The sequence below is a fragment of the Chiloscyllium punctatum genome, chromosome 11 (assembly GCF_047496795.1).
Source record: "Chiloscyllium punctatum isolate Juve2018m chromosome 11, sChiPun1.3, whole genome shotgun sequence".
In the NCBI taxonomy this organism is placed as follows: Eukaryota; Metazoa; Chordata; class Chondrichthyes; order Orectolobiformes; family Hemiscylliidae; genus Chiloscyllium; species Chiloscyllium punctatum.
The window spans coordinates 86959518-86981223 of NC_092749.1; the positions used below are offsets into that span (position 1 = coordinate 86959518).

The 21706-nt window shown below is 39.4% G+C and overlaps 1 protein-coding gene across 1 annotated transcript in view; it reads left to right on the forward strand.

The window, feature by feature from the left end:
- Positions 1-21706, forward strand: part of igf2r (insulin-like growth factor 2 receptor) — a 207495-nt gene that overhangs the window by 99668 nt on the left and 86121 nt on the right. The window contains exons 20-26 of the mRNA XM_072581192.1: positions 863-964; positions 3763-3864; positions 7252-7426; positions 8069-8239; positions 9140-9283; positions 14603-14778; positions 16351-16438. Of these exons, the coding sequence (XP_072437293.1) occupies positions 863-964; positions 3763-3864; positions 7252-7426; positions 8069-8239; positions 9140-9283; positions 14603-14778; positions 16351-16438 (958 nt within the window). The remainder of the gene's footprint in view (positions 1-862; positions 965-3762; positions 3865-7251; positions 7427-8068; positions 8240-9139; positions 9284-14602; positions 14779-16350; positions 16439-21706) is intronic.

A 21706-nucleotide genomic window follows, 5' to 3' on the forward strand; every position in this document is an offset into this window, starting at 1 on the left:
GTGAGTCTGTTTCACCAGTTTCCTCATTACTTCTCCTCTCACCTTATCCCAGTTCCAACCTTCCAGCTCATCACCGCTGTCATGGCCTGTCTCATCTGTCCATTTTCCTTCCCACTGATCTGCTCCACTCTCCTCTCTGACCTGTCACTATTACCCCCACCTCTATCCACCAGTTGTACCCTCAGCTACCTTCTGCCCCCAGCCCTGCCTTCCTCCCATTTATCTCACCACCCCCAAGGCTCCAGCCTCGTTACTGAAGAAGGGCTTTTGCCCGAAACATTTTTTTTCCTGCTCCTTGGATGCTGCCTGACCTGCTATGCTTTCCCAGTACCACATTCTCAACTGGAAATAAAGCAAGACCAATTGTATCACAATTCTCAGGCCACATGGCCAATCAGCATGCTCTTCTTTTGCTATATAAAAATGGTATCCCTTTGCTCAACTGTTTCGGTCCCCCCAATTCTGAATGCAAGGTGTAATATCAACTTTATTTCGTTTTAACAATGTTTATATTTAACATGCTTCTTGGAGTTTTTTTTTGCTTGTGCTAATTGTCACTTTAGAGATAGAAATGCAGTCAGTAAACTTGGGGTACACAGCATGAGTTGTTCTGATCTTTGTTTCTAATGTCTGGAAAATTGTATACAATACATGCTCGTATGTTTGGGAAAGAACTTGCTGACTTACCAGTCCTGCAAATTACCCCTTTGATTTTAGTATTCTGTTGGGATAAACAAATCACGTGTAGAATTAATGTCAGGCTTGACTTGAATGATAGTATTATGTATTGCTTTGACAGTATAGCTTTGCATTTCCTTGTGGGGTGACCATGCTAATGGTTTTAATTGTGTACTTTTTCTAGTCCTCTGGTCCAAGGTTCATTGATCATAAAGATTGTGTGGTCACATTCCTGTGGGAAACTGAAGCAGCCTGTCCTATAACAACAGCTGAAGCTTCAAATGAGGTAAAGACAATGGTTGTGTTAACCAAGAATGCTAAATTTAGTCATGGATTTGAATGTCAATCCTATTATTGAAATATTATTTTTGGAACTTATACATTTTTCTATGAATTTAATGTGTTTGCCTTGAAATCTCCCTCAGGCTGTAATTCAGCGTAAAACCACTTAAAACTGCACGTTTGTCCAAGTTCTAACTTGTGCCAAGACCTCGTCGTGCCATCATTATTTTCAGACCTGCATCAGCAAGTTGTTGTTGCAATGCCTTAATTGTAATTTTTAAAGCCCTCCCTGACATTACCCTTTCCTGAATCAAATATTCTCGAGCCGAGCAATCCTCTAATTTCTGTTTTAAGTACTGGCTTCTTGAATATTCCAGATTTTCTTCATCAAAGTGGTTGTTCCTTCAGCTCTTTAGGTCCCATAAGACCTGTAGTTCCCATCCTGAAGCTATCCACAACCTGTCTTTTTAGAGGTTCTGGAGAAAGCTTGTTTGATAAGACCATGCCTTCAGAAAGCACCTTCCAGTGCTTTGCCCATATTCAAGTGGTGGCACAACCAGTTTTTGAATATTTGTATTTTAGACTTGTCAGTGATTTTTTTTGTATTCATTTGAAGTGGTGTGTAAATGTGGGTATACCTTTTTTGAGAGTTTATGCAGCAGAACTACTGGACACAGCACAATGTTCTCAGGCAACAATGTAACATTTGATTAGTTTGTCGCCTGGAGACCGGCAAATTTAAATTTGGCCAATCAGTTCAAATTATACCCTTTTAAAAAAAAAACCCACCAATTTCCAATCAAGTTTGTCAATACACTCTATTCAATCTTAAAAGTCAATGACCCAGTCCGATGTTCGGGTATAAGACTGGGAATGTTGAAAGGTTGCGAGGAAAACTGCTAAGTTCTAGCATTCCAACCAGTCAACAGGCTGCTTGAAGAAAAAAAACCTCTAAAAGTAAAAGTATCTTTTTGATCAGTAACCTGTGCAGAAATTCCTAAGAAGGAGAAAAAATGACAAGATCCAAAAACAAGAGCCTACGGCTGCCTGGTTTTGAGATTTAAAAAGTGTTATTTTGTAAGTCTTAAATCGGTAGTTTTATCGGACTAGTATTATAGGAGGGAAGGTAAAAGGTTAGAGAAGGAAATTGTAAATAGTGGTTAGTTAATTATTTTGTTATACTTTAAGAAATAAAGTTGATTTTTACTTAGTTCTTGGCAACTTGGATTTTTACAGATTATTGCCCAGGGTAAATCTTTTGTGCTGCTACATATACCAGGAGAGTTTACCATCTGCCATAACAGAAGGGATGTGTTTGTTTCTGGCTAGGCTGAAATTATTTACTCATTCCTACTTGCCCTCAAGTTAGAGATGAGCTACCCTTGTATCACGTGATCCACAGGGTGTAGGCACCCCACTGCTTGAAAGGAGTTCCCAAATTTAGACCCAGTGATTAGTGAAGATTTGGAGAACTCTAGTTAGGGTAATCTATGGCTTTTAGAGGAACTTGCAGGTGGTGATTCCATGCAGTTGCTACCCTTGTCTATGGGTAGAAATCTGTTTGGAAGGTGCTATTGAGGGAGCCATGGTGAGTGGTCGAAGCACATTTTATAAATGGTACACAATACAGCCATGGTACATCATAATTATTAAAGTTGATGGATGGGATTCGCATCAAGTAGGATGTGCTGAATGGTTTAAAGTTTGTTTGAACAATGCCCAACCAGGCAAGTGGAGGGTATGCCATCATACTTCAATTTTTGGATGATGGACAGTCTCTGGGAAGTCAGGAATCAGTTACTCATGGCAGAATTCTTAGCCTCTGACTGGCTGGTAAAGCTATTGATGAACAATAGAAGCTGTCTTGTTGGAAATGGCCATTGCCCAGTAATATTACTTGATGTTATCCACATCTTAGCATTTTGATATGAACTACTTCAGTATCTGAGGGATCTTAAGTGATGCTGTGCGATCAAGTATCTGCTCTTCTGATTAATTGAAAGTAAATGATGAAACAGTTAAAGATAGTCAAAAAAAAGGACACTACCTCAAATATATGACTGAAAATTGTCAATTTTCAGTCCTGTTTTACTTGTTTCACCTTTTTGAAGTGTCTGGAACTAAGGGTCAGGGTCTTAAAAATTCATATGGAGACAAGAATTTTTTCCTCTCCAATTGTTGATCTGAGGGACAGGTTTTTGATTGACAACTGAGTCCAGCATTATGATAAATGGACAGGTAAATGGAGTTAGGCCACAGGTCAGATTAACCGTGATCTTATGGAATTGGTCCAAGGGGCCTAGTCCTGTTTCTAATTGTTTGTGTTCTTGTGACTATGCCATTTTAGTTTACCAAAGGCATACAAATTTTATTTTATTGTTGCATCCACATAGCTACAAAATTGACTGATTATTCTGGTTTAGGGCGTTGGGTGAATTGTTAGTTGCTTTTGTTCTGGAGTGTATTGAGATTTCATTAAGGTTACTTCCCATGTTGTTCTGATATCTGACTTTGGAAAATTAAACACCAGATTTGCTGCTGCTCTTTGAAAGTAACAATAAGTGAATCTTCTCCAACAATACAACTCAATGATCAGACAATTCAGATGTTTAGCCTAGATTTGATAGATTTCAATATCTCTAGAATTTTCTGTTAACACATCATTGCTAGTGATTGTAGGGCCAATGACAACCTCAATGGAACTGATTGATACTTTTTGTGTAATAAATGTGTCTTTATAAAACATTTTGTGTTACGGTAGATCAAGTTGCTCGACTAAAATACCTATGATTTTCTTTCTAGAATTGTTCAGTGGAAGATCCCAACTCTGGTTTTATCTTTAACTTTCTGCCTCTGGCTTCAGACACCGGTTACTCAGTTACTGGAAACAACATGCTATTTAAGGTTAGAACCTTGGAGATTGACTGACTGCTTTGTTATATTTTAAATTTAAAAAATGAATCTGCAAAATGTGTTCTTTGAGTTGGAGTAAAGAATGATGGAACACTTCTAGCTAATAAGAATTATTTCCTTCGGTTTGATTTGAGGTCTCGTTTTGTGTTTCTTTCAGATGAATAAAACAATTGTATGAATTTTGAGAGCTATTTATTATACTTGAATTTTACTTTGTGCTTTTGAATTGGAGGTTTCTTTTGGCCAACTATGAGGGGAAAACTTGCATCAGTCAGTATGATGTACTTGAGGCCTATGGGAAGGAAAGAGCAATTGTACATTTTCTCACCCATCAAATCAAAGAACGAATAACAAACAGAATCTAAGCTAAGAAATATTGGTTAGAATATTTCATTCCATGCCTAAAGAAGGATAATGATTGTTTAAAGCGTAACAAAAGAGGTAAAACTAACTTTTTTAAAATTGTAATTTTGAGCAATAATTAATATCTGAAGAAATAAACTTTGAATTTAAGCTAATTTTCAGTGCCAGAAGAGGAGTTTGGCTGTAATTAAGTTATTTAAAAACAGTGATTGTAAAAGCTTCTATAGAAATGTGGGAAACGATTAGGCAGAGACCAGAGAAATTACGTTAAGAGAATTGGCAAAGAAGCTAATAAATCTCTCAATATTTAAGTTTCAAGGGTCAGGTGTGTTGAACTGCAATAAATTAGTATTAGCAAAAACAAAGCAGTTCAAGACAATTTAACAGAACTAAGTTGAAGACCCCAGGACCTGTTTACCCTCATACTTGTGTTGAAAAAGCTGATTACTGATAGTGGATGCAATAGTGATGCATAAGTGTTTCATCTTTCAAACTTTTAGCAATTGTTCATGCTGCCTGAATTTGAGTTTGAATGTAGCCCCATTGTTTAAGGAAGGTATGTGTGAAAAGAGAGCTACAGAGGCAGCACAGTGGCAGTGGTTAGCACTGCTGCCTCACAGCGCCAGAGACTCTGGTTCAATTCCCACCTCAGGCGACTGTGTGTGGAGTTTGCACATTCTCCCTGTGTCTGCGTGGGGTACCTCCGCCTGCTCTGGTTTCCTCCCACAGTCCAAAGATATGCAGGTTAGGTGAATTGGCCATGCTAAATTGCCTGTAGTGTTCGGTGCATGGGGTAAATGTAGGGGAATGGGTCTGGGTGGGCTTGGCTGGTCGGAGTGGGATTGTTGGGCTGAAGGGCCTATTTCCACACTAAGTAATCTTATCTAATCTGTTGACCTCATGTCAGTAATCAAGAAAATATCAGCATCTATTAGTAAGATGTGGTTAGTAGGTGTTTAAAAAGCAACTAGCCAGTTGGACAATGTCAATAAGGATTTACGAAGGTGAAATCACATTTCAAAAACCTGATGGAACATTTAAGGATGTTACAAACACAATCTAAGATCAATCAATGGATATGATTTATTTGGATTTTCAGAAGGTTTTAGCTGAAACCTTCATGAGGTTAGTGTAAACAATTAAATCCCGTTGGGATTGGAAATAACATACATGGGTTGAGGATTGTTTAATGGGAAGAAAACAGTAGAAATGGGACATTGAGCTGTGACCAGTGGGGTACTAAAAATATCGGTCCTTGGGCCATGCTGTTCATTCTGTCAATGATTAGATGCACTAGCCAATTAGAATATTTCAAAGTTTGTCAAGTGATTTTGGTGCAAATGAGCATTGAGGTGGATGCAAAGAGCCTTGAGGGAATTTTGATGGGCTGAGTGGGTAAGAGCATGGTAGATGGAATATAATGTGAAAGGGTAACCATTCTAGTCGGGGGAATAAAGGTGCAGTGCATTTCTTAAATTATCAGAGACTGGAAAGTGATGCCCAAAGGGACCTAGGTCTCCTTGTTCATAAGAAAGCACTTTGGAAGGCAAGTAGTGTGTTGTCCATTATTGTATGAGGGTTTGAGTGCAGAAACAAAGATGTCTTATTTCAATTGTATAGATCACTGAAAGCACAACTGAATTATAGCAAGGATATATATGACAGAGGGAGCACAGCGCAAACTCACTAATTTGATTCCTGAGATGATAACTGCTCTTCAAGTTTGAGGAAACTGGCCCTGTGTTCTCTGGGGTTCAGAAGAATGAGAGGCTATCTCGTAGAAATGTAAATTCTTTTAAGGATTGACAATAGATGCAGAAAGGATGTTTCCTTTGGCTGTGGGGTCTAGAACCAAGGTATGGAGTCTCAGAATAAAATATTTAGCACTGAAGTGAGGATCAAGTTCTTTGATTTCTCAACCCCAGGGGGCTATAGAAACTTAAGAGTTTACAGTCAAAACTTTCTAGTTACTATTTAGGGATAATGTGAGAATATTATGTTTTAGATGATCATGATCAAGGTTGGTGGAGTAGGTTCAAGAGACCTCACCTACTCATGTGCCTAAATTGTCATATCTTCGGATTAACAGATAATGCACACTAAACTGTTCAGCAAAGTACAGAGAGTTTATACCATTTTTGGTACTTTCACACTCTAGTTTGAGATGTTGCTTCCACAAAAACACTGTAGAGGTCAGAGGGGCCAAAGTGGAGAATTAAAATGACAGAAGATCAGGGTTGCATTTGCTGGTAAAGATTGTTACACCAAGCATTCACCCAATCCATGTTATTGCCCAAAAGACTGGCAATTAAATTGGGCACTGCATAGTGATATAGAACACAGTTCAGTATATCAGGTTTGGCAATATCTGTGGCGAGAAAACATTTAACATTTTGAATCGTGATCTTGCTTTGTTTCAGATCTTCGCCTACAGTTTGCTATTTAAATTCAGTAAATAGCTTTTCACCTGAAAAGTGTGTTTGGGCTTTTGGGTGGTGAGTGTGCAAGAGGAAAATGCCAGGTTGTTCCATCTCTCGGTGCTTGATTATGTCGTAGGAAGGGGAGGGGTTCGTAAATGTCACAATGGAAATGGTTACATCCAAAGTCTGGGAGAGGACGGAAAGAGGTGCTTGATAGCAGCATCACAATGGACTTAGAACAGATGTCACGTTCTCCAGCCTTAACTAAAAGCTGCTACCCTGAAGTGTCCTCTGCTTCAGCAAAAGGTCATTGACTTGACCTAATGAACTGTTGGCTTCTCCATACATACTATCAGATTTGTGTACTTGCAGAAGTTTCTGCTTTTAGGTCACTACTACTGTTGTGTTTCATAGCGCATACTTCCAACCTATTGTCTTTAGTTTATTCCTTGTGTGTTGGTTGAATAGGGGGCAGATAGGGCTGAACTGTCACATCAAAAAGCTGGTCAGCAAGCGATCCTGCTACTGTTCTAAAACAGTGTACTTTGTGAATGTTCTAGTTTAATAATCCAAGTTATCTCATTTATTTTTGAAGCTGAACATCTGCCGTGGTTTAAATGAATGTGGGAAGATAGGCACCAAGACAGCAACTGGATGTGAGATAGATGGACAGAAACCAAAACATCCAGTTGGATTGGAAACATCACTCCAAGTTTCCACTGATGGTCTTATAACTCTTATGTATAAAGGTGCATTGGAAGCAGAATCAGGTAGGGCATGCTTGGACATAGTCGCAGAGCATTGTGTAGAATGTCTTTGGAACTGGCCATTTGGCTTAAATGATGTATTAATTTGTTTATGCTCTGTCTGAGCTTTGTTCCACCCATCACTATATAAGTCTCAGCATAACTCTTCCCCTTTTGTGTAAGTATTAGTGCATGTGGCTAAAATGGTGTCCACATTGGCCTACTTGTGACCGATCAGTAATGTCTTTCGAATAAGACTGATTTTGTTATAAATTATCTCACATTTGCTCCAATACATAATTTTCCATCTCCCCAAGTTGATTTTCTAATTAGCTAACCTCCTAACATGTCTAGTGTTCATACTTAAACACTTTGTTCACTCTGATCACCAGATACCCTGGTCCCCACCACATTTTGAATAGACTATTAACAGGCCAATTATTGAGCATTTAGCCATTAGACTTCAATTATTATAAGGTCAAATATGACTATGGATAATTTTAACCTTTCATCTCTACCAATTAAATGTGCTGTTTATTTTTTTCTTTTTTCTTTTTTCATTTGAGCAATTATTAGTCTTGTATAAGATAAATAGTTGAAAGCTTTAATATTTCACTGTGTGAATGTTCTTGTACTGTGAAGAGTTCTTGCTGTTGTAATATGCAGGTCTCCGAGATACATTTATCATCTATTTTGTCTGTGACACTACTTCGTATCCTGGAAAGCTCAAGTTTCTGCGAGAAGAAATTAGCACTACAACAGCTGTTCATGATACCTATTTTGAATTTTATACGGCATTGGCCTGTTTTCCAGCCCCTGTGAACTGCCTTGTCAGTGGTAAGCAAGTGATTTGATGATTCATTAACTAGAAGATGGTAAATATTCTTTGAACCACCCACAAAATCAGAAATGCATTTGATTTATTGAGGTTTTCTCATTACATGAAACTGGACAAATCTGCATTCTAATTTGTATCATGCTGTTTAAATATTATGAATTATGAGAGCAAAACGACTAGAACTTTTTGCGTTTCATAATAAACAACAATTTATTGTAATCAGTTAACACATTTTAAGTTATGCCAAGAGTTGCGTCACAATATAATCTAATGAGTAAAGTTTACTGAGAGATTTATTTTTATACTCTATCTACTTAGAGTGGGGGATACATTGTTAAGTCTTGTGATGACACTCTTCTTTCAAGCATAGGTTATAAACCTCGCTGCCTAGTTCAGAATTTATTGCCCATGCCTAAATATCCTTGAAATTGTGGATGCGAGCTGACTCATGAACCACTGGCGTCATTAGGGTGTGGGGTTAAATAGGGAGTTTCAAGATTTTGATCCAGTGACTGATGCAGCAATAGTTTAAAGTCAGGATGAAATGAGATTTACATGGGAATTTGGAGGTGGTGCTATTCCTATGCATCTGCTGGCCTTGCCCTTCGAGGTAGTGGTGGTCATGGCTTGGGAGGTGTTGTGAAAAGAGCCTGGGTGTGTTGAAGTTTGCATGTTGGAGGTGGTCTATGTTGCTGCATTTGTGCTTCAGTAATGGCGGGGATCATGCCTTGAAGAAACACCTTTGTACTTTGGAGCATGGGCCTGTGTTCTGGCAGTATGCTTCACAATATAAATTTAGATAATATATTTAGCATTAGACAAAACAGTACTATCTGGGTCAAATAAATAGTCAGTGAATGGATATGGTATTATTGGTTGGTTTTATCTTTTTGTTTCAGATAAAGCTGGTAATGAATATGATCTGAGTGACCTTGCCAGGGACAAAGAACCTTGGGTTGCAGTAGACACGACGGAAGATAGAAGTAAACGTACATTTTATCTAAATGTTTGTAAGCCTTTGCCTTCAGTTCAGGGCTGTCCAGGTGAGTGTAAACATATACAGATCATTGTTTTTGTTGATGAATAACTTTTGTTTGATGCAGCATAGCACACCAACTGTGCAGTGAGAAAATTAGATGGCGATCAGAAAAAGTTTTGGAAGGATTTGTTTTTATGAGCATAATAAACATTGTTTAGACCTAATCTTTATGTTTGGCAGTAGCTCTTAAAGAGTAATGGTTTTAGCTTAAATGACCATTAAATGATGTGATACAAGTTTAAGAATGTCAATCAGGCAATAACTCTCAATGCAAGTCACTAATTCCTTCCATCATGAAACAGGAAAAGGAAGTTGGCTCCTACTTCGAGGAAGTCAGCTTTCACCCTGGTCAATGAAGTGTGCACAGTTTCTCGAGTTACTGTCACCATAGGTTGCGTTGTTTCCTCAACCATGGCTTCTGCTAACATAGTCATAACTACCTCATTTCCTACTGCCTTCCACCACCATCTCCCTCTCTCGTGAAGGGAGCAGGAATGGGCTGTGGGGAAAACTGGAATCGCAATGTGGGGGGGGGGGGTGGGGGTGGGAAGGAGGAGAGAGAAGAGAGTGAGGCAATGCTGAGGTCATTGAGAAGAAGCAGGGGAGCTGAACTAGCATTAAAGAGCCTCAGGAAGGATCTGTAGTGGCAGGAGGATATAAGTGAACCAGTTAATGTTTGTTTGTATTAAATACTTTCTGGAAATCTATTGTCTCAAAATATTATTGCACACAACAGGGGCTCATTGTATTGGGGTAATAGCACGGATTGAGGATAGAGTCTGTCATTAGAGATGTACAACGTGGAAACAGACTCTTTGGGCCAATCTGTCCATGCCAACCAGATATTCCAACCACTTGCCAGCACCCAACCCATATCCCTCCAAGCCCTTCCTATTCATATACCCATCCAAATACCTTTTACATGTTGCAATTGTACCAGTCTCCACCACTTCCTCTGGCAGCTCATTCCATACACGTACCACCCTTTGTGTGGAAAAAAGTTGCCCCTTAAGTCCCTTTTTATATCTTTCCCCTCTCACCTTAAGCCTATGCCCTCTAGTTCTGGACCCCCCCCGGAAAAGACTTTTGTCTATTTATCCTATCCATGCTCCTCATAATTTTGTAAACTTCTATAAGGTCGCCCCTCATCCTCCGCTCCAGGGAAAACAGCCCCAGCCTGTTCAGACTCTCCCCGTAGCTCAGATCCTCCAACCCTGGCAACATCCTTGCAAATCTTTTCTGAACCCTTTCAAGTTTCACAACATCTTTTCGATAGGAAGGAGACCAGAATTGCACGCAATATTCCAACAGTGGTCTAACCAATGTCCTGTACAGCTGCAACATGACCTCCCAACTCCTGTACTCAATATTCTGATCAATAAAGGAAAGCATACCAAATGCCTTCACTATCCTATCTACCTGCAACTCCACTTTCAAGGAGTTATGAACCTGCACTCCAAGGTGTCTTTGTTCAGCAACACTCTCTAGGACCTTACCATTAAGTGTATAAGTCCTGCTATGATTTGCTTTCCCAAAATGCCGCACCTCTCATTTATCTGAATTAAACTCCATCTACCACTTCTCAGCCCATTGGCCTATTTGATCAAGATCCCATTGTAATCTGAGGTTACCTTCTTCACTGTCCACTACACCTCCAATTTTGGTGTCATCTGCAAACCTACTAACTATACCTCCTATGCTCACATTCAAATTGTTTTATGTAAATGACCAAATGTAGATGACCCAGCACCGATCCTTCTGGCACTCCACTGGTCGCAGGCTTCCATTCTGGAAAAACAGCCTTCCACTACCACCCTCTGTCTTCTACCTTTTGAGACAATTCTGTATTCAAATGGCTAGTTCTCCCCTTATTCTGAGATCTAACCTTGCTAACCAGTCTCCCATGGGGAACCTTGTTGAACGCCTTACTGAAGTCCATATAGATCACATGTACCAACCTGCCCTCATCAATCTTCTTTGTTACTTCAGAAAAACTCAATCAAGTTTGAGACATGATCTCCCATGCACAAAGCCATGTTGACTCTCCCTAATCTGTCCTTGTCTTTCCAAATACATGTACATCCTGTCCCTCAGGAATCTCTCCAATAACTTGCCCACCTTCCCCTCCACATCATTCAAAATGAATGCTTGCATGTCAATAAGGGCCATGTCATTAATACGCTTCCAGTAGATCATATCATTGATGTCATGATTTGAGAAGGAATGCCACCTTTCCCTGTAATGAATTTCCCTGTCTGGCTGCACTTGCTGCTACTTGCCTTGCCACTGTGGTGGTGATGCACCCCTTTAAATCACAGCATCCTGATCTGGCAGCTTCTCCTTCGGGCATCTTGCTGGTTCCTCTCCTTGTACCTGCCTTCTAAAATCAATGTTCTGTCTCACATCCAAATGTTGCAACAAGAATGTTGCAGAAACACCTTTTTTTTTTCTCCCTTTGTCACCAAACAACCCCTCATCTTTCATATTTATAGTGTTGATTGCAGCACTTGTTCTATCTTGTTTACTGCCTATCTTTCCACCCTAAATCTGTCTCCTTATAAATCCTTGATGGTCACCTGACCTTATTTCATGCAGCTATACTATTCTCCGTGCTATTGGAGAAAATCTCCAATAACTTGCATCAAATCCTGTCCGTAATTTCTACTCTTTTTCTATTCTCCTGAAGTAGCTCTATTAGGTCATTTTACACTTTCAAATGCAAATTATTTTAGCAACTTCTGGTGAGTGACATTTCTGCACCTTCTGAATAGCTTGCTGTCACTGTTATTCTCTCAAACAATTAGACTTTCTCTCCTGAATTGGTCCTGAGATATGCTTCTCATACCCCTCCCCTGTCCAGCATCTTTTTCTCAAACCAGTGACCGTAAATTTGAATGTCTTTGACTGACATCTAGTATAACCATTAATCACCACATCTGAGTCTGTAATGAGTATTTTCATTCTCTGTCTGTTAAAATTGTCCACAATTTCAAGATTACCTAGGAAGGCAACAGTACCAGTCACTACTATTATTTGCTGTACGGCTTAAACTGCCTTTGTCTACCTCGACTAGCCTCATGTTGCATAAGTTCGCGAACATCTTTGTAACAAAGATTGAGACTGTTAGTTCAGTTTCCACTGAGCTCAACCCATCTTTTGTCAATGAGACCCATCTTGTTCTCTGGATTCCATCCACCCAACTTGCCTTGCTGGCTGTCATTTCACTTGAGCTTGACAGATTCCCCCCCCTCGGGTGCTATCCTCTCTTTCAGATCTGCCTTGCTCTTTCCTCTCAAAAACCAACCCTTGCCCCAACTTCAACCTCCCTTTCCCCTAAAACCTTGCACGCATTAGCATCCTCAAGCATGTTTAAATTCCTTCAGTCAAGTTTCTGCTCCGGTCATAGTTCTAAAATTCCCCACCTATTAATTCATGAATGCATCCCAGTTGGCTGAAAAAAGTAAACTCTCTCTATCATTCTCTACTGAATTACTGCTTTTGACTCTATTGACATCTGCCCCTCCACTCTATCCGGGTGGTGGTAGTATATTGACCTGGTTCAGTTCTTTCCAGTCCAGTCAAAGCCAGAGCACAAATAATGGCCTCTTGTTAATCCGACAAGGAACTTGTCATTGCGACTGTAGTTTCTCCTCTCTGCTGTCCCTGATGTCGTGCAATATTTTAAACCAACACTCAGTACAGGATGTTTTCTTTGAACATTAAACAGCCCTTATTTGACATCGATGGAAAGACAATCTCTCCCAGTAAACCAGGACACTACCTCAAGAGTTTCAATTGCTATATGTATTATTAACTAACCACAATTTGAAAGTATGCAGATAATCTTAAATTCTTGAAGCTGCTGGAAAATTTGTTGTTTACAATTACCTTAAAAGCTGAATTCTCAGGCAGAATGGGTGAACTCATCCAAACATTGCTGACAATTCAACATCTTAACATGTTATAATATGGTGGACATTTTATGAAGAAAACTGAGCTGTGCAGTTCACTTAAGGGGCCAGCTGAAATAATTCATTCACTGCCGATTTTAATTGGCAAATGTTTTTTGATGCAAGTCGTCCCCTACCCCTTTCTACTTCTGGACAAAAATGCTGTATGTTGTAGTTTTCCTCAACCAGGGAAGAGCATGCACCTGCTGTGGGGAATTTGTTTCTACTCTTCAAACTCCTTTATCAGCTTTCACTAATTTTAGTGCTTGGTCAGAGAAAGTTACTCTTCCAATGTTTCAAAATTCCAGTCTCTCTTTCTCAACCATCAATTTGTACCAATAATCATTTGATGTAAGTGAACATCTTCTCCAAAGTTAGAGATTCACCAGGATGCTAAGATGGTATTTGAAAGTTCACCCTGACTAGAAAATGAAATTCCAAATGTAACAATTCAATTTGAAAAATTCTGAAGTTAGCCATTTGATTAAAACTGTTCCCCTTAAATATGAGTGGTACAGCATTTGTAGGAAAAAAGAAACTAAAATTGTTTAGATGCGATCATAATTTAATAACTGAGGTGAAGTCTCCAGAAAATCTTTAACATTATGACTAAATGTTTTAAACTGGTTTAACATCTCAACCATAATATACATATGAGGCACCAACTAACCAACCAAGGACTATAACCACATGCAAGAGCAAACCACAACTGAAGTTTAGTTTGGTGACTTGCAGATGCTTAGCAATTGCATTCAAATAGAAAAGATTCATTACTCTTTCTTAGATCCGCAATGTACAAATTTGGTTATTTTTCCTTTTAATTTCAAAGTTCTACGTTCTCTCAGGGTGACCTCCTAGTGTTTAACTGTTAATGTTTCTTGGTATCTTATCACTGTTATGTGAGCTTTGCATTTGTTTTGTTACTTGCCATCAAATTTTGCATAATTTGTAGTGCATTTAAAGGCAGTAGCTTTGTGCAGACTGCTCTGCTGTTGTATTGTGGTTGTTGACAGTTCTGCACCTAAATCTAAAATATGACCCTGTCTCTGCGAACTATTTATTGCTTGATCTTTCTGCTGCAATTGTTCGAGTACACCTAAAATGGAATCAATGGAATCATTTCTGAAACCCTTGCCATCATTGCGGCATGTTGGCTTAACTGTGGAGAGAACCGAATCAGTGTTATATATAATGCCTATGTTTGTCTGTTATCAGCAGCAAAGATGGTTCATTACCAATAAATTGGTTGGCTGGGGCCTGCAGTTTCTCCCAGTTTATATGAACCAGTATTTTGATGAAAGATCTCAAACTTGTGTGAAAATAACGTATGTAAGCAAAAGATTTTCTTCAAATTAAATTATGTCGTTGCACAGGTGGTGCTATTGGATCTTGTGTCAAGTATGCTGATAAAAGCCAGAGTCTGGGCTATATTCAGATGAGTCCACGGGCTGAGACTGGTTCACTCAGTATTGTCTATTTGAATGGGGATAATTGCAACGACCATCAGAAATATTCTACACGAATCCTCTTCCAGTGTGACACAATCTCAGTAAGTTTGTATCTTTTTTTAAAAACCTACACAAACTTATCACTAACACATTTTTAATCCTTGCCAAACTTTTTCTTGATGTTGACCCCAATTTATTGCCCCAGATATCACAGATCCCAATGTGAACTTTAGGCATACAAATGTAGGAATTGGGTTGCCTTTAGTTGTGAGGCGGGGCAGGATAGGCTTTAGCTGTCGAGTAGAGTTGTTGCCTTTACAGCATTATTTTCCTTCATGCACAAAGGAATATGCTTTATATACAATCCAATCGAAAATCCTGGCTTTTGGAATTCAAGGGTGCAGCTGCCAGTGTTATTAGATTGTGGTGTTTTTGGTCCTATTTTAGCACCAATGAAGAACAATGATCCAGTATGCAGTCACTAAAACTCTAACTCGTTATTTGAAATTTAGCCTCAGCGTGTTACCTGCAGATGTAAAAAAACTAATTTTACTGAAAAGCTTGCCTTTCGAGCCCTTTGCAGCAGAATTCTGATCTCAAAGGGATCTATCTGTTGGGCCGTCACCACCAAGAGAAAATGACAAGTGTTTAATGGGGCCTTGCGGTTATTAATATTCAGTCATTGTTGCCCAAGAGTTTTGTATTACAAAATCTCAGCTCATAGTTTGGAAAGCTCTGCTTTTGGTCTTGACAAAAAATACATAATTGAACTGCCATTTAGTATTAAGAGGTAGATATCTATACAGACCTAATTTTATTGCAGTCGTTTGAAGCATTAATGTTTGTGATGTGGATGTGTCTCATTCAGAAGTCCATGAGTCTGCTGGAGTCTTTGAATCAAGCTACTCAGACCTGTATTAATGTATGCTTGCTGGTCATAGTGCTTAATTTGCATATGCACAAAGGAGTCTGGGGCGGTATGGATTAGTAATAGATAGGTTTCAGTATTTGTTACAATTATAAGACTAAAGCTAAACTGGTTAAAACTTTTTCAGATTTTCAGTGCAGTTAATTTGTCTAAATATGTATTTCTTGTTAATATCTCTAACAGCCTTTTCAATGTTGTCTTGTGTGCTCAACTGTAGCCAGACAAATTGAAGCACAGGCATTTTGTTCATCTGACAGGACATATCTTCCCTGTTTTGCTAATTGGATTTTACTACTAAGTAGCAGAAACCTAATAAAAAAACTGAAATATTTGTCACTGTTTTTACTTTCAACTAAATGATCCAAACTTTTTTTTTATGAGAGCCATCACATCGAACTTAGTTTGTATTTCTGCATATAAAGGTTACCTTTTAGATCACCCCCTGTTGAGTTTCTGTTTTGAGGAAGGAAAATTCAGCTACCCTCATCAACTTCATAAAATCACACAGGACAGAAGTAGACATCTGGGCCTGTTATATCAGTCCCCACTGCTTGAAGAGGTATCCAATCAATCCCGCATGCTAGCTATTTCTCTAACTTTGCAAAACGTTCCTTTTTCAAGTCTGTTCAAGTCTCTTTTTGTATTGATTTCTTCTTCCTTTCCTCTTATCTGTAACCATTGCATCAAGTACATCTGAGAGAGTATGTGAAATTTAGGATAATAATTGTATTGTTTTTCCCCATAGGGTTCTCCAATATTTCAGGAAATGGATGAGTGTGAATTTCTTTTTGTGTGGAGAACTCCAGCTGCTTGTCCAATTCGCAGAGCTGAAGGTAAAATTTGATATAGTTTAGTCATGAAAAGCATATGGCAAAAATTGAATTTTTGAATTGCTTGTCCATCATGAATCCACTCCAAAGATAATCTTGAGAATTCAGAGTATCAAGAGGTCACTATCAGTGCTGGCTATTCTTTGTTCTTTCTCGTCAGTATTCAGTCCAGTCTTACCAATCTCTGATATTCTGATTTAAACAATAAACAGATGAAATATGGGTAGACACTTGTATAAGTGGGGCATGATGTTAGGTTCTGTCAATACTGGAAATAAAACACAGGTTTTAAAGTGGCTTTGGGAGGTTGGAAGAGTGCCAGAAAATGAAATTCAAAGCATAGATCCCTTTTTATAAAACAAAATTGCTTTAGGCATTTGATATTGGATTATGCCTGTATGTTGGTTATTTGGCCTTGAGAAGATGGGCATAGCAACCTAGATAATGGTTTTTCTGGGGTTCATCATTTTCCTGCAGTACAAAAGCTAAGGTTAGTTATTTGCTACTCCTACCATGCACTCAACTCGACCCATTTAACACCACCATCTATTTTACTGTCTTACTCAAATAAGGAACTGAGTTTGTGTTCTAGGTTTGTAACTAAGTGGATGGTGTATTTACTTAGACACAGGAGCTTGCTGAGGTTCTAACACATTCCTCCCATGACTGAACTTTGACTCTGCCACCATCCCTTCATGCATCTTTCTCCAGAATGTCTGCCCACTTAGGGGCAAGGTCTTTTCTAGCTGAGAACATGTTATGAAGTTAGAAATCACAGAACACCAGGTTATAGTCCAACAGTTTTTATTTGAAAGCACTGGCTTTCGGAATGCTGCTGCTCCATCAGGTGATTGTGGAGAATAAGATTGTAAGACACAATTTATAGCAAAAGTTTCCAGTGAGATGTAACTGAAATTATATAGCGAAAGACCCGAGCAGAGGCTGATAGCCAAGTTCAGTACCCATTCGGATGGCCTCAACCACGAGCTATGGTTCATGTCACACTACAGGTGACCCCATTGCACTATACACATAAATGGACAGACTGACTGAGCTTGCACCCCACCCCCCACACAGACTTAAACCCCTTTACACACACTCACATATACACACTCCCTCTCACAGACACTCATAATCCCATGTGCACACATTTCTTGGGTGAATTTGTACTTGCAGAATTTTACTTTGCTCAAAAACTGCGTGAGTCCATGTAAGATTTTGAAAATCTGGACAGACTTGACACCAATTGTTAAAGTGCACTTGAGAATGTAACTTTTTAAAAAAGTTTTGTGATTTACATATGAAAGAACTGATACCAACATAGTCATTCTAAGAGATGAGAGACTTAACAAACAATTTGGTCTTTTTTTTAAATATATAATTTCAATTATATCACACTGGAAACTTTTGATATAAATTTGTCTTACAATCTTACTCTCCACAACCACCTGATGAAGGAACAGTGCTCCAAAAGCTAGTGCTTTCAAATAAACCTGTTGGGCTATAACCTGGTGTTGAGATTTCTAACTTTGTACACCCTAGTCCAATAGCAGCGTCTCCAAATCATTCATGTTATGAGTGGCATTAACAGAAACCTGACTGGATGAGGACTCATTCCCTCATGAAGCCTCATTACCAGGCTATATCTTCCATCTGCCCCATCAAGATTGGCATGATCAGTGTGGGTTTATCACTAGAACATACCTTGGCCTGGCCCCCTATTCCTCTGGGAGAAAGTGTGGACTGGAGATCAGAGCTGAAAATGTGTTGCTGGAAAAGTGCAGCAGGTCAGGCAGCATCCAAGGAACAGGAGAATTGACGTTTCGGGCATCAGCCCTTCTTCAGGAAGATTCCTGAAGAAGGGCTGATGCCCGAAACTTCTATTCTCCTGTTCCTTGGATGCTGCCTGACCTGCTGTGCTTTTCCAGCAACACATTTTCACCCCTATTCCTCAGGCATGACTTGCTTGAGAATCTTTTCTTGTTTTGCCTTCACACTCATTTTATCAAAATCAGCTTTCTCTGTTGCCTTTTCAAGTACATTGAGACTTTTATTTTCACAGTTCCCCTTTTAACTGTGCCAAATGATTTCTATGGTTTTAACTTTATCTTAACACCTCTTTCCTACCCTTCCTCAATCTTTGTCCACAGAAACTCCCCAATCCAAATTCACAGCCATCTCCTTGATTTATCATCTCTTATCTCGCTCCCATTTTATCAAAGTCAATTTCCTTGGGTATGCTTCCATCCACATCCCAATTATACCTCATTTGTGTCTTTGTGTCTCCGTGGAAAAATCTATCATCTACAACTGCACTTGGAATTTTTCAAATTGTCTAGCCTCTTTTCCCCCCCCATTTGCTGTAACATTTCTGCAGTGACTGATTTGCTCAACCGCACCCTTACTATCATGGTCTCTATTTGCTCTCATCATGTGATTCCCTCTGATATGACCATCTGTTAATTGCCTTAAAACAAGGAGCACAGACTTGACAAGATAGTGGATAACTGCTCCAGCCATTCAAGACCAGATTTGGCTTTAAAATTGCCATCGTCTTGCAATGGCTACTGTTTTCACTTGAGAGAAATAACGGGTGGTGGTTTACGCTGAGGGTCACCAAGTGAGGGGAGAGATTGCAAGGGAGAGGCCTTTCATGGTAACTTCAGCAAATGTTGGAGTTGAACCCGCACTGCCTCGGACACCAGCTATCATAGTCATACAGCATGGAAATGGACCCTTTGGTCCCACCAGTCCATATTGACCATGTTCTCAAACGAAAGTAGTCCCACCTGCCTGCTGTTGGCCCATATCCCTCCAAATCTTTCCTGTTCATGAACTTCTCTAAACGTCTTTTAAACATTGTAACTACTTGCATTCCACCACTTTCTCTGGCAGTTAAATCCATAAATGAACCACTTTGTTTTCTTTTTTTAAATAAAATGTTGCCCCATATCCTTAAATCTTGCTCCTCTCACCTTTTAAATCTGCCCATTGTTTTGAACTCCCCCAGCCTAGGGAAAAGATCCTTATTATTCACCTTATCTATGTCCCACATGATTTTATAAACCTCAGTAAGGTCGCCCTTCACAGTCGTCCACTCCTAGTGGAAAAGGTCCCAGCCCTTACAATTTTCTAATCTCTCAACCCTCTATTCCTGGTAACATCCTGCAACTGAGCTAAATGGCTTCCATCTGGAGCGCATAAAAGACAGTTGTCCTGCTGTCATCTTCTACGCTGCTTTAGGAACGTTCTAGCATCTACACTTTTGTTTACTGCAGGCTGTCTTCATAAATTCCTGTCTCCAGTCTCAGAAGAACATAAGAGCTAGGAGCAGGAATAGCCAGTTCAGCCCCTTAAGCCTGTCCTGTCATTCAATATGATCATGGCCGATCTCCTCTCAACCTCACTCCACTTTTCTCCAAAAACCCGTTGCTAATTAAAAATTTGTCTATTTCATCTAAATTATTCAGTGTCCAGGCATCCACCAGGTGTTGAGTTCCACACAATCTCAATCTTTCAAGAGAAGTCATTTCTTCTCATTTGTTTAAAACTATGATCTCATTCTAGGTTACCCGACAGCACAAACATCTACCCTGTCTACTTTTGTCAAACACTTCATCTTGCATACCTCAATCAGGCTTTGTCCAGTCTTCTAGAGTACAGGCCTAAAATGCTCAATCTCTTTTCCAAAGATGTCCTCCTCTCTGGAAACAATCTACTGAACTCGTCAGCTGCTGATAATGCAACTATACCCCTCTCAAGGGGACCAAAACTCTCTGCAGTATTCCAGGTGCGGTCTCTCTAATACCTTGTATAGGAGCAGAAACATTTCCCTACTTGTACATTCTCTTCATTTATAATGCCAAAATTCTATTTGCCTGCCTTTATTACCAGCACAATTTTCTGCAATTCATGCGTGAGTACACAGATTGTCTGCACTGATTTGTACTGAATTTTCTCTCCATCTGGTAAGTTGCCTTTCTAATTTTGTCCAAAATGTACAGCATCACACTAACGTTAAACGGCGATCAACCAAATTTTGGCCCATTCAGCTGACCTACAAACATCCATTTGTAAATTCCCTCATTGCAAAGTACTTTCCCTGTTGTCTGCAAATGTGGCTCTCGTACATCTACCCCTCCATCTGAGTCATGAATACTGATAAAGTAATTGGGGCCTGAGGACTGAACTATGTGGCACCCCATCTTGCCAACCAGTAAAAGACTTACTTATCTTAACCGTGAATTAAAGAAAAACTGGATTCTGAGGAAGGGTAACTTGAACCAAAGTGTTTTCTCTCCCCCTCCTTCCACCGCCCCCCAAGCTATTCCCATCGATAATAAAACCCAGCTCCATGCGATCTAACCTTGTCTATTACCTTTTTATGTGGCACCTTATCAAATGCCTTCTGGAACTTCACAAGCTATTATCTACAAGATTATCATTATTCATATTGCTTTTTCCAAACTGAGGAATTCTACCAAATTAGTCAAATGTGATTTGCTGTCATGAAATCATGCCGACTGATTGCATTTTGACTTTCCATTCTTTGTTCCATACTTACCTCCAGTAGTAAGTATAGGGAGCTCATAGATGTTTTTCCCACTAGATCAGGACCATTGGATGAGCTGCCTCTGCGATATCACTACTTTTAGTCCAGCTGGCCAAACTTCCTTTAAGTTCCTCCTTGCTCTAGCAAGCCCTCTCCACTCATATTGATGAGTCCCACCGTTTTTTTTCCCTCAGACTCTCTTCCAACTAAACTGAACTGCCAACTTCCTCCTCCAGTTGCCGTGTTAGCCAATTTGTAACTGATTCTTTTTCAGGTGTTCATCTTCTCGTTTGAAATTCTCAGTCACCATCTCACCGAGAAAACTATCCCTTGATTTCATCATCTTTGCAAGCTGCCATATGATTTCCAACCCACTTGTTCCCCTCCAGGCTATAAACGTATTATCTCCCAGTTCTGTGCCCATCTCCCCTTGAATTCCATGTTTCAATCCCTCCAGTCAGATCTTTGCCACATGTACTGAAACAACTTTAATCAATGTCACAAGCTGTACCATTTGTGACTGATTTTAAAAAAAAACTTTCCATCTTCTCGCTTCCTTTGTAATCTTTGACTGCATTAACCACATCCTCTCTCCTCTTCTATCTTTCACCTGGGTGGAGTTATTTTGTTCCCTTTTTATCTGTCAGTGTGACCTGCAATAGCTTTCCTTCTTACTTCGACCCCATTTACCTCTGGATAACCTGAAGAATGTATCCTTG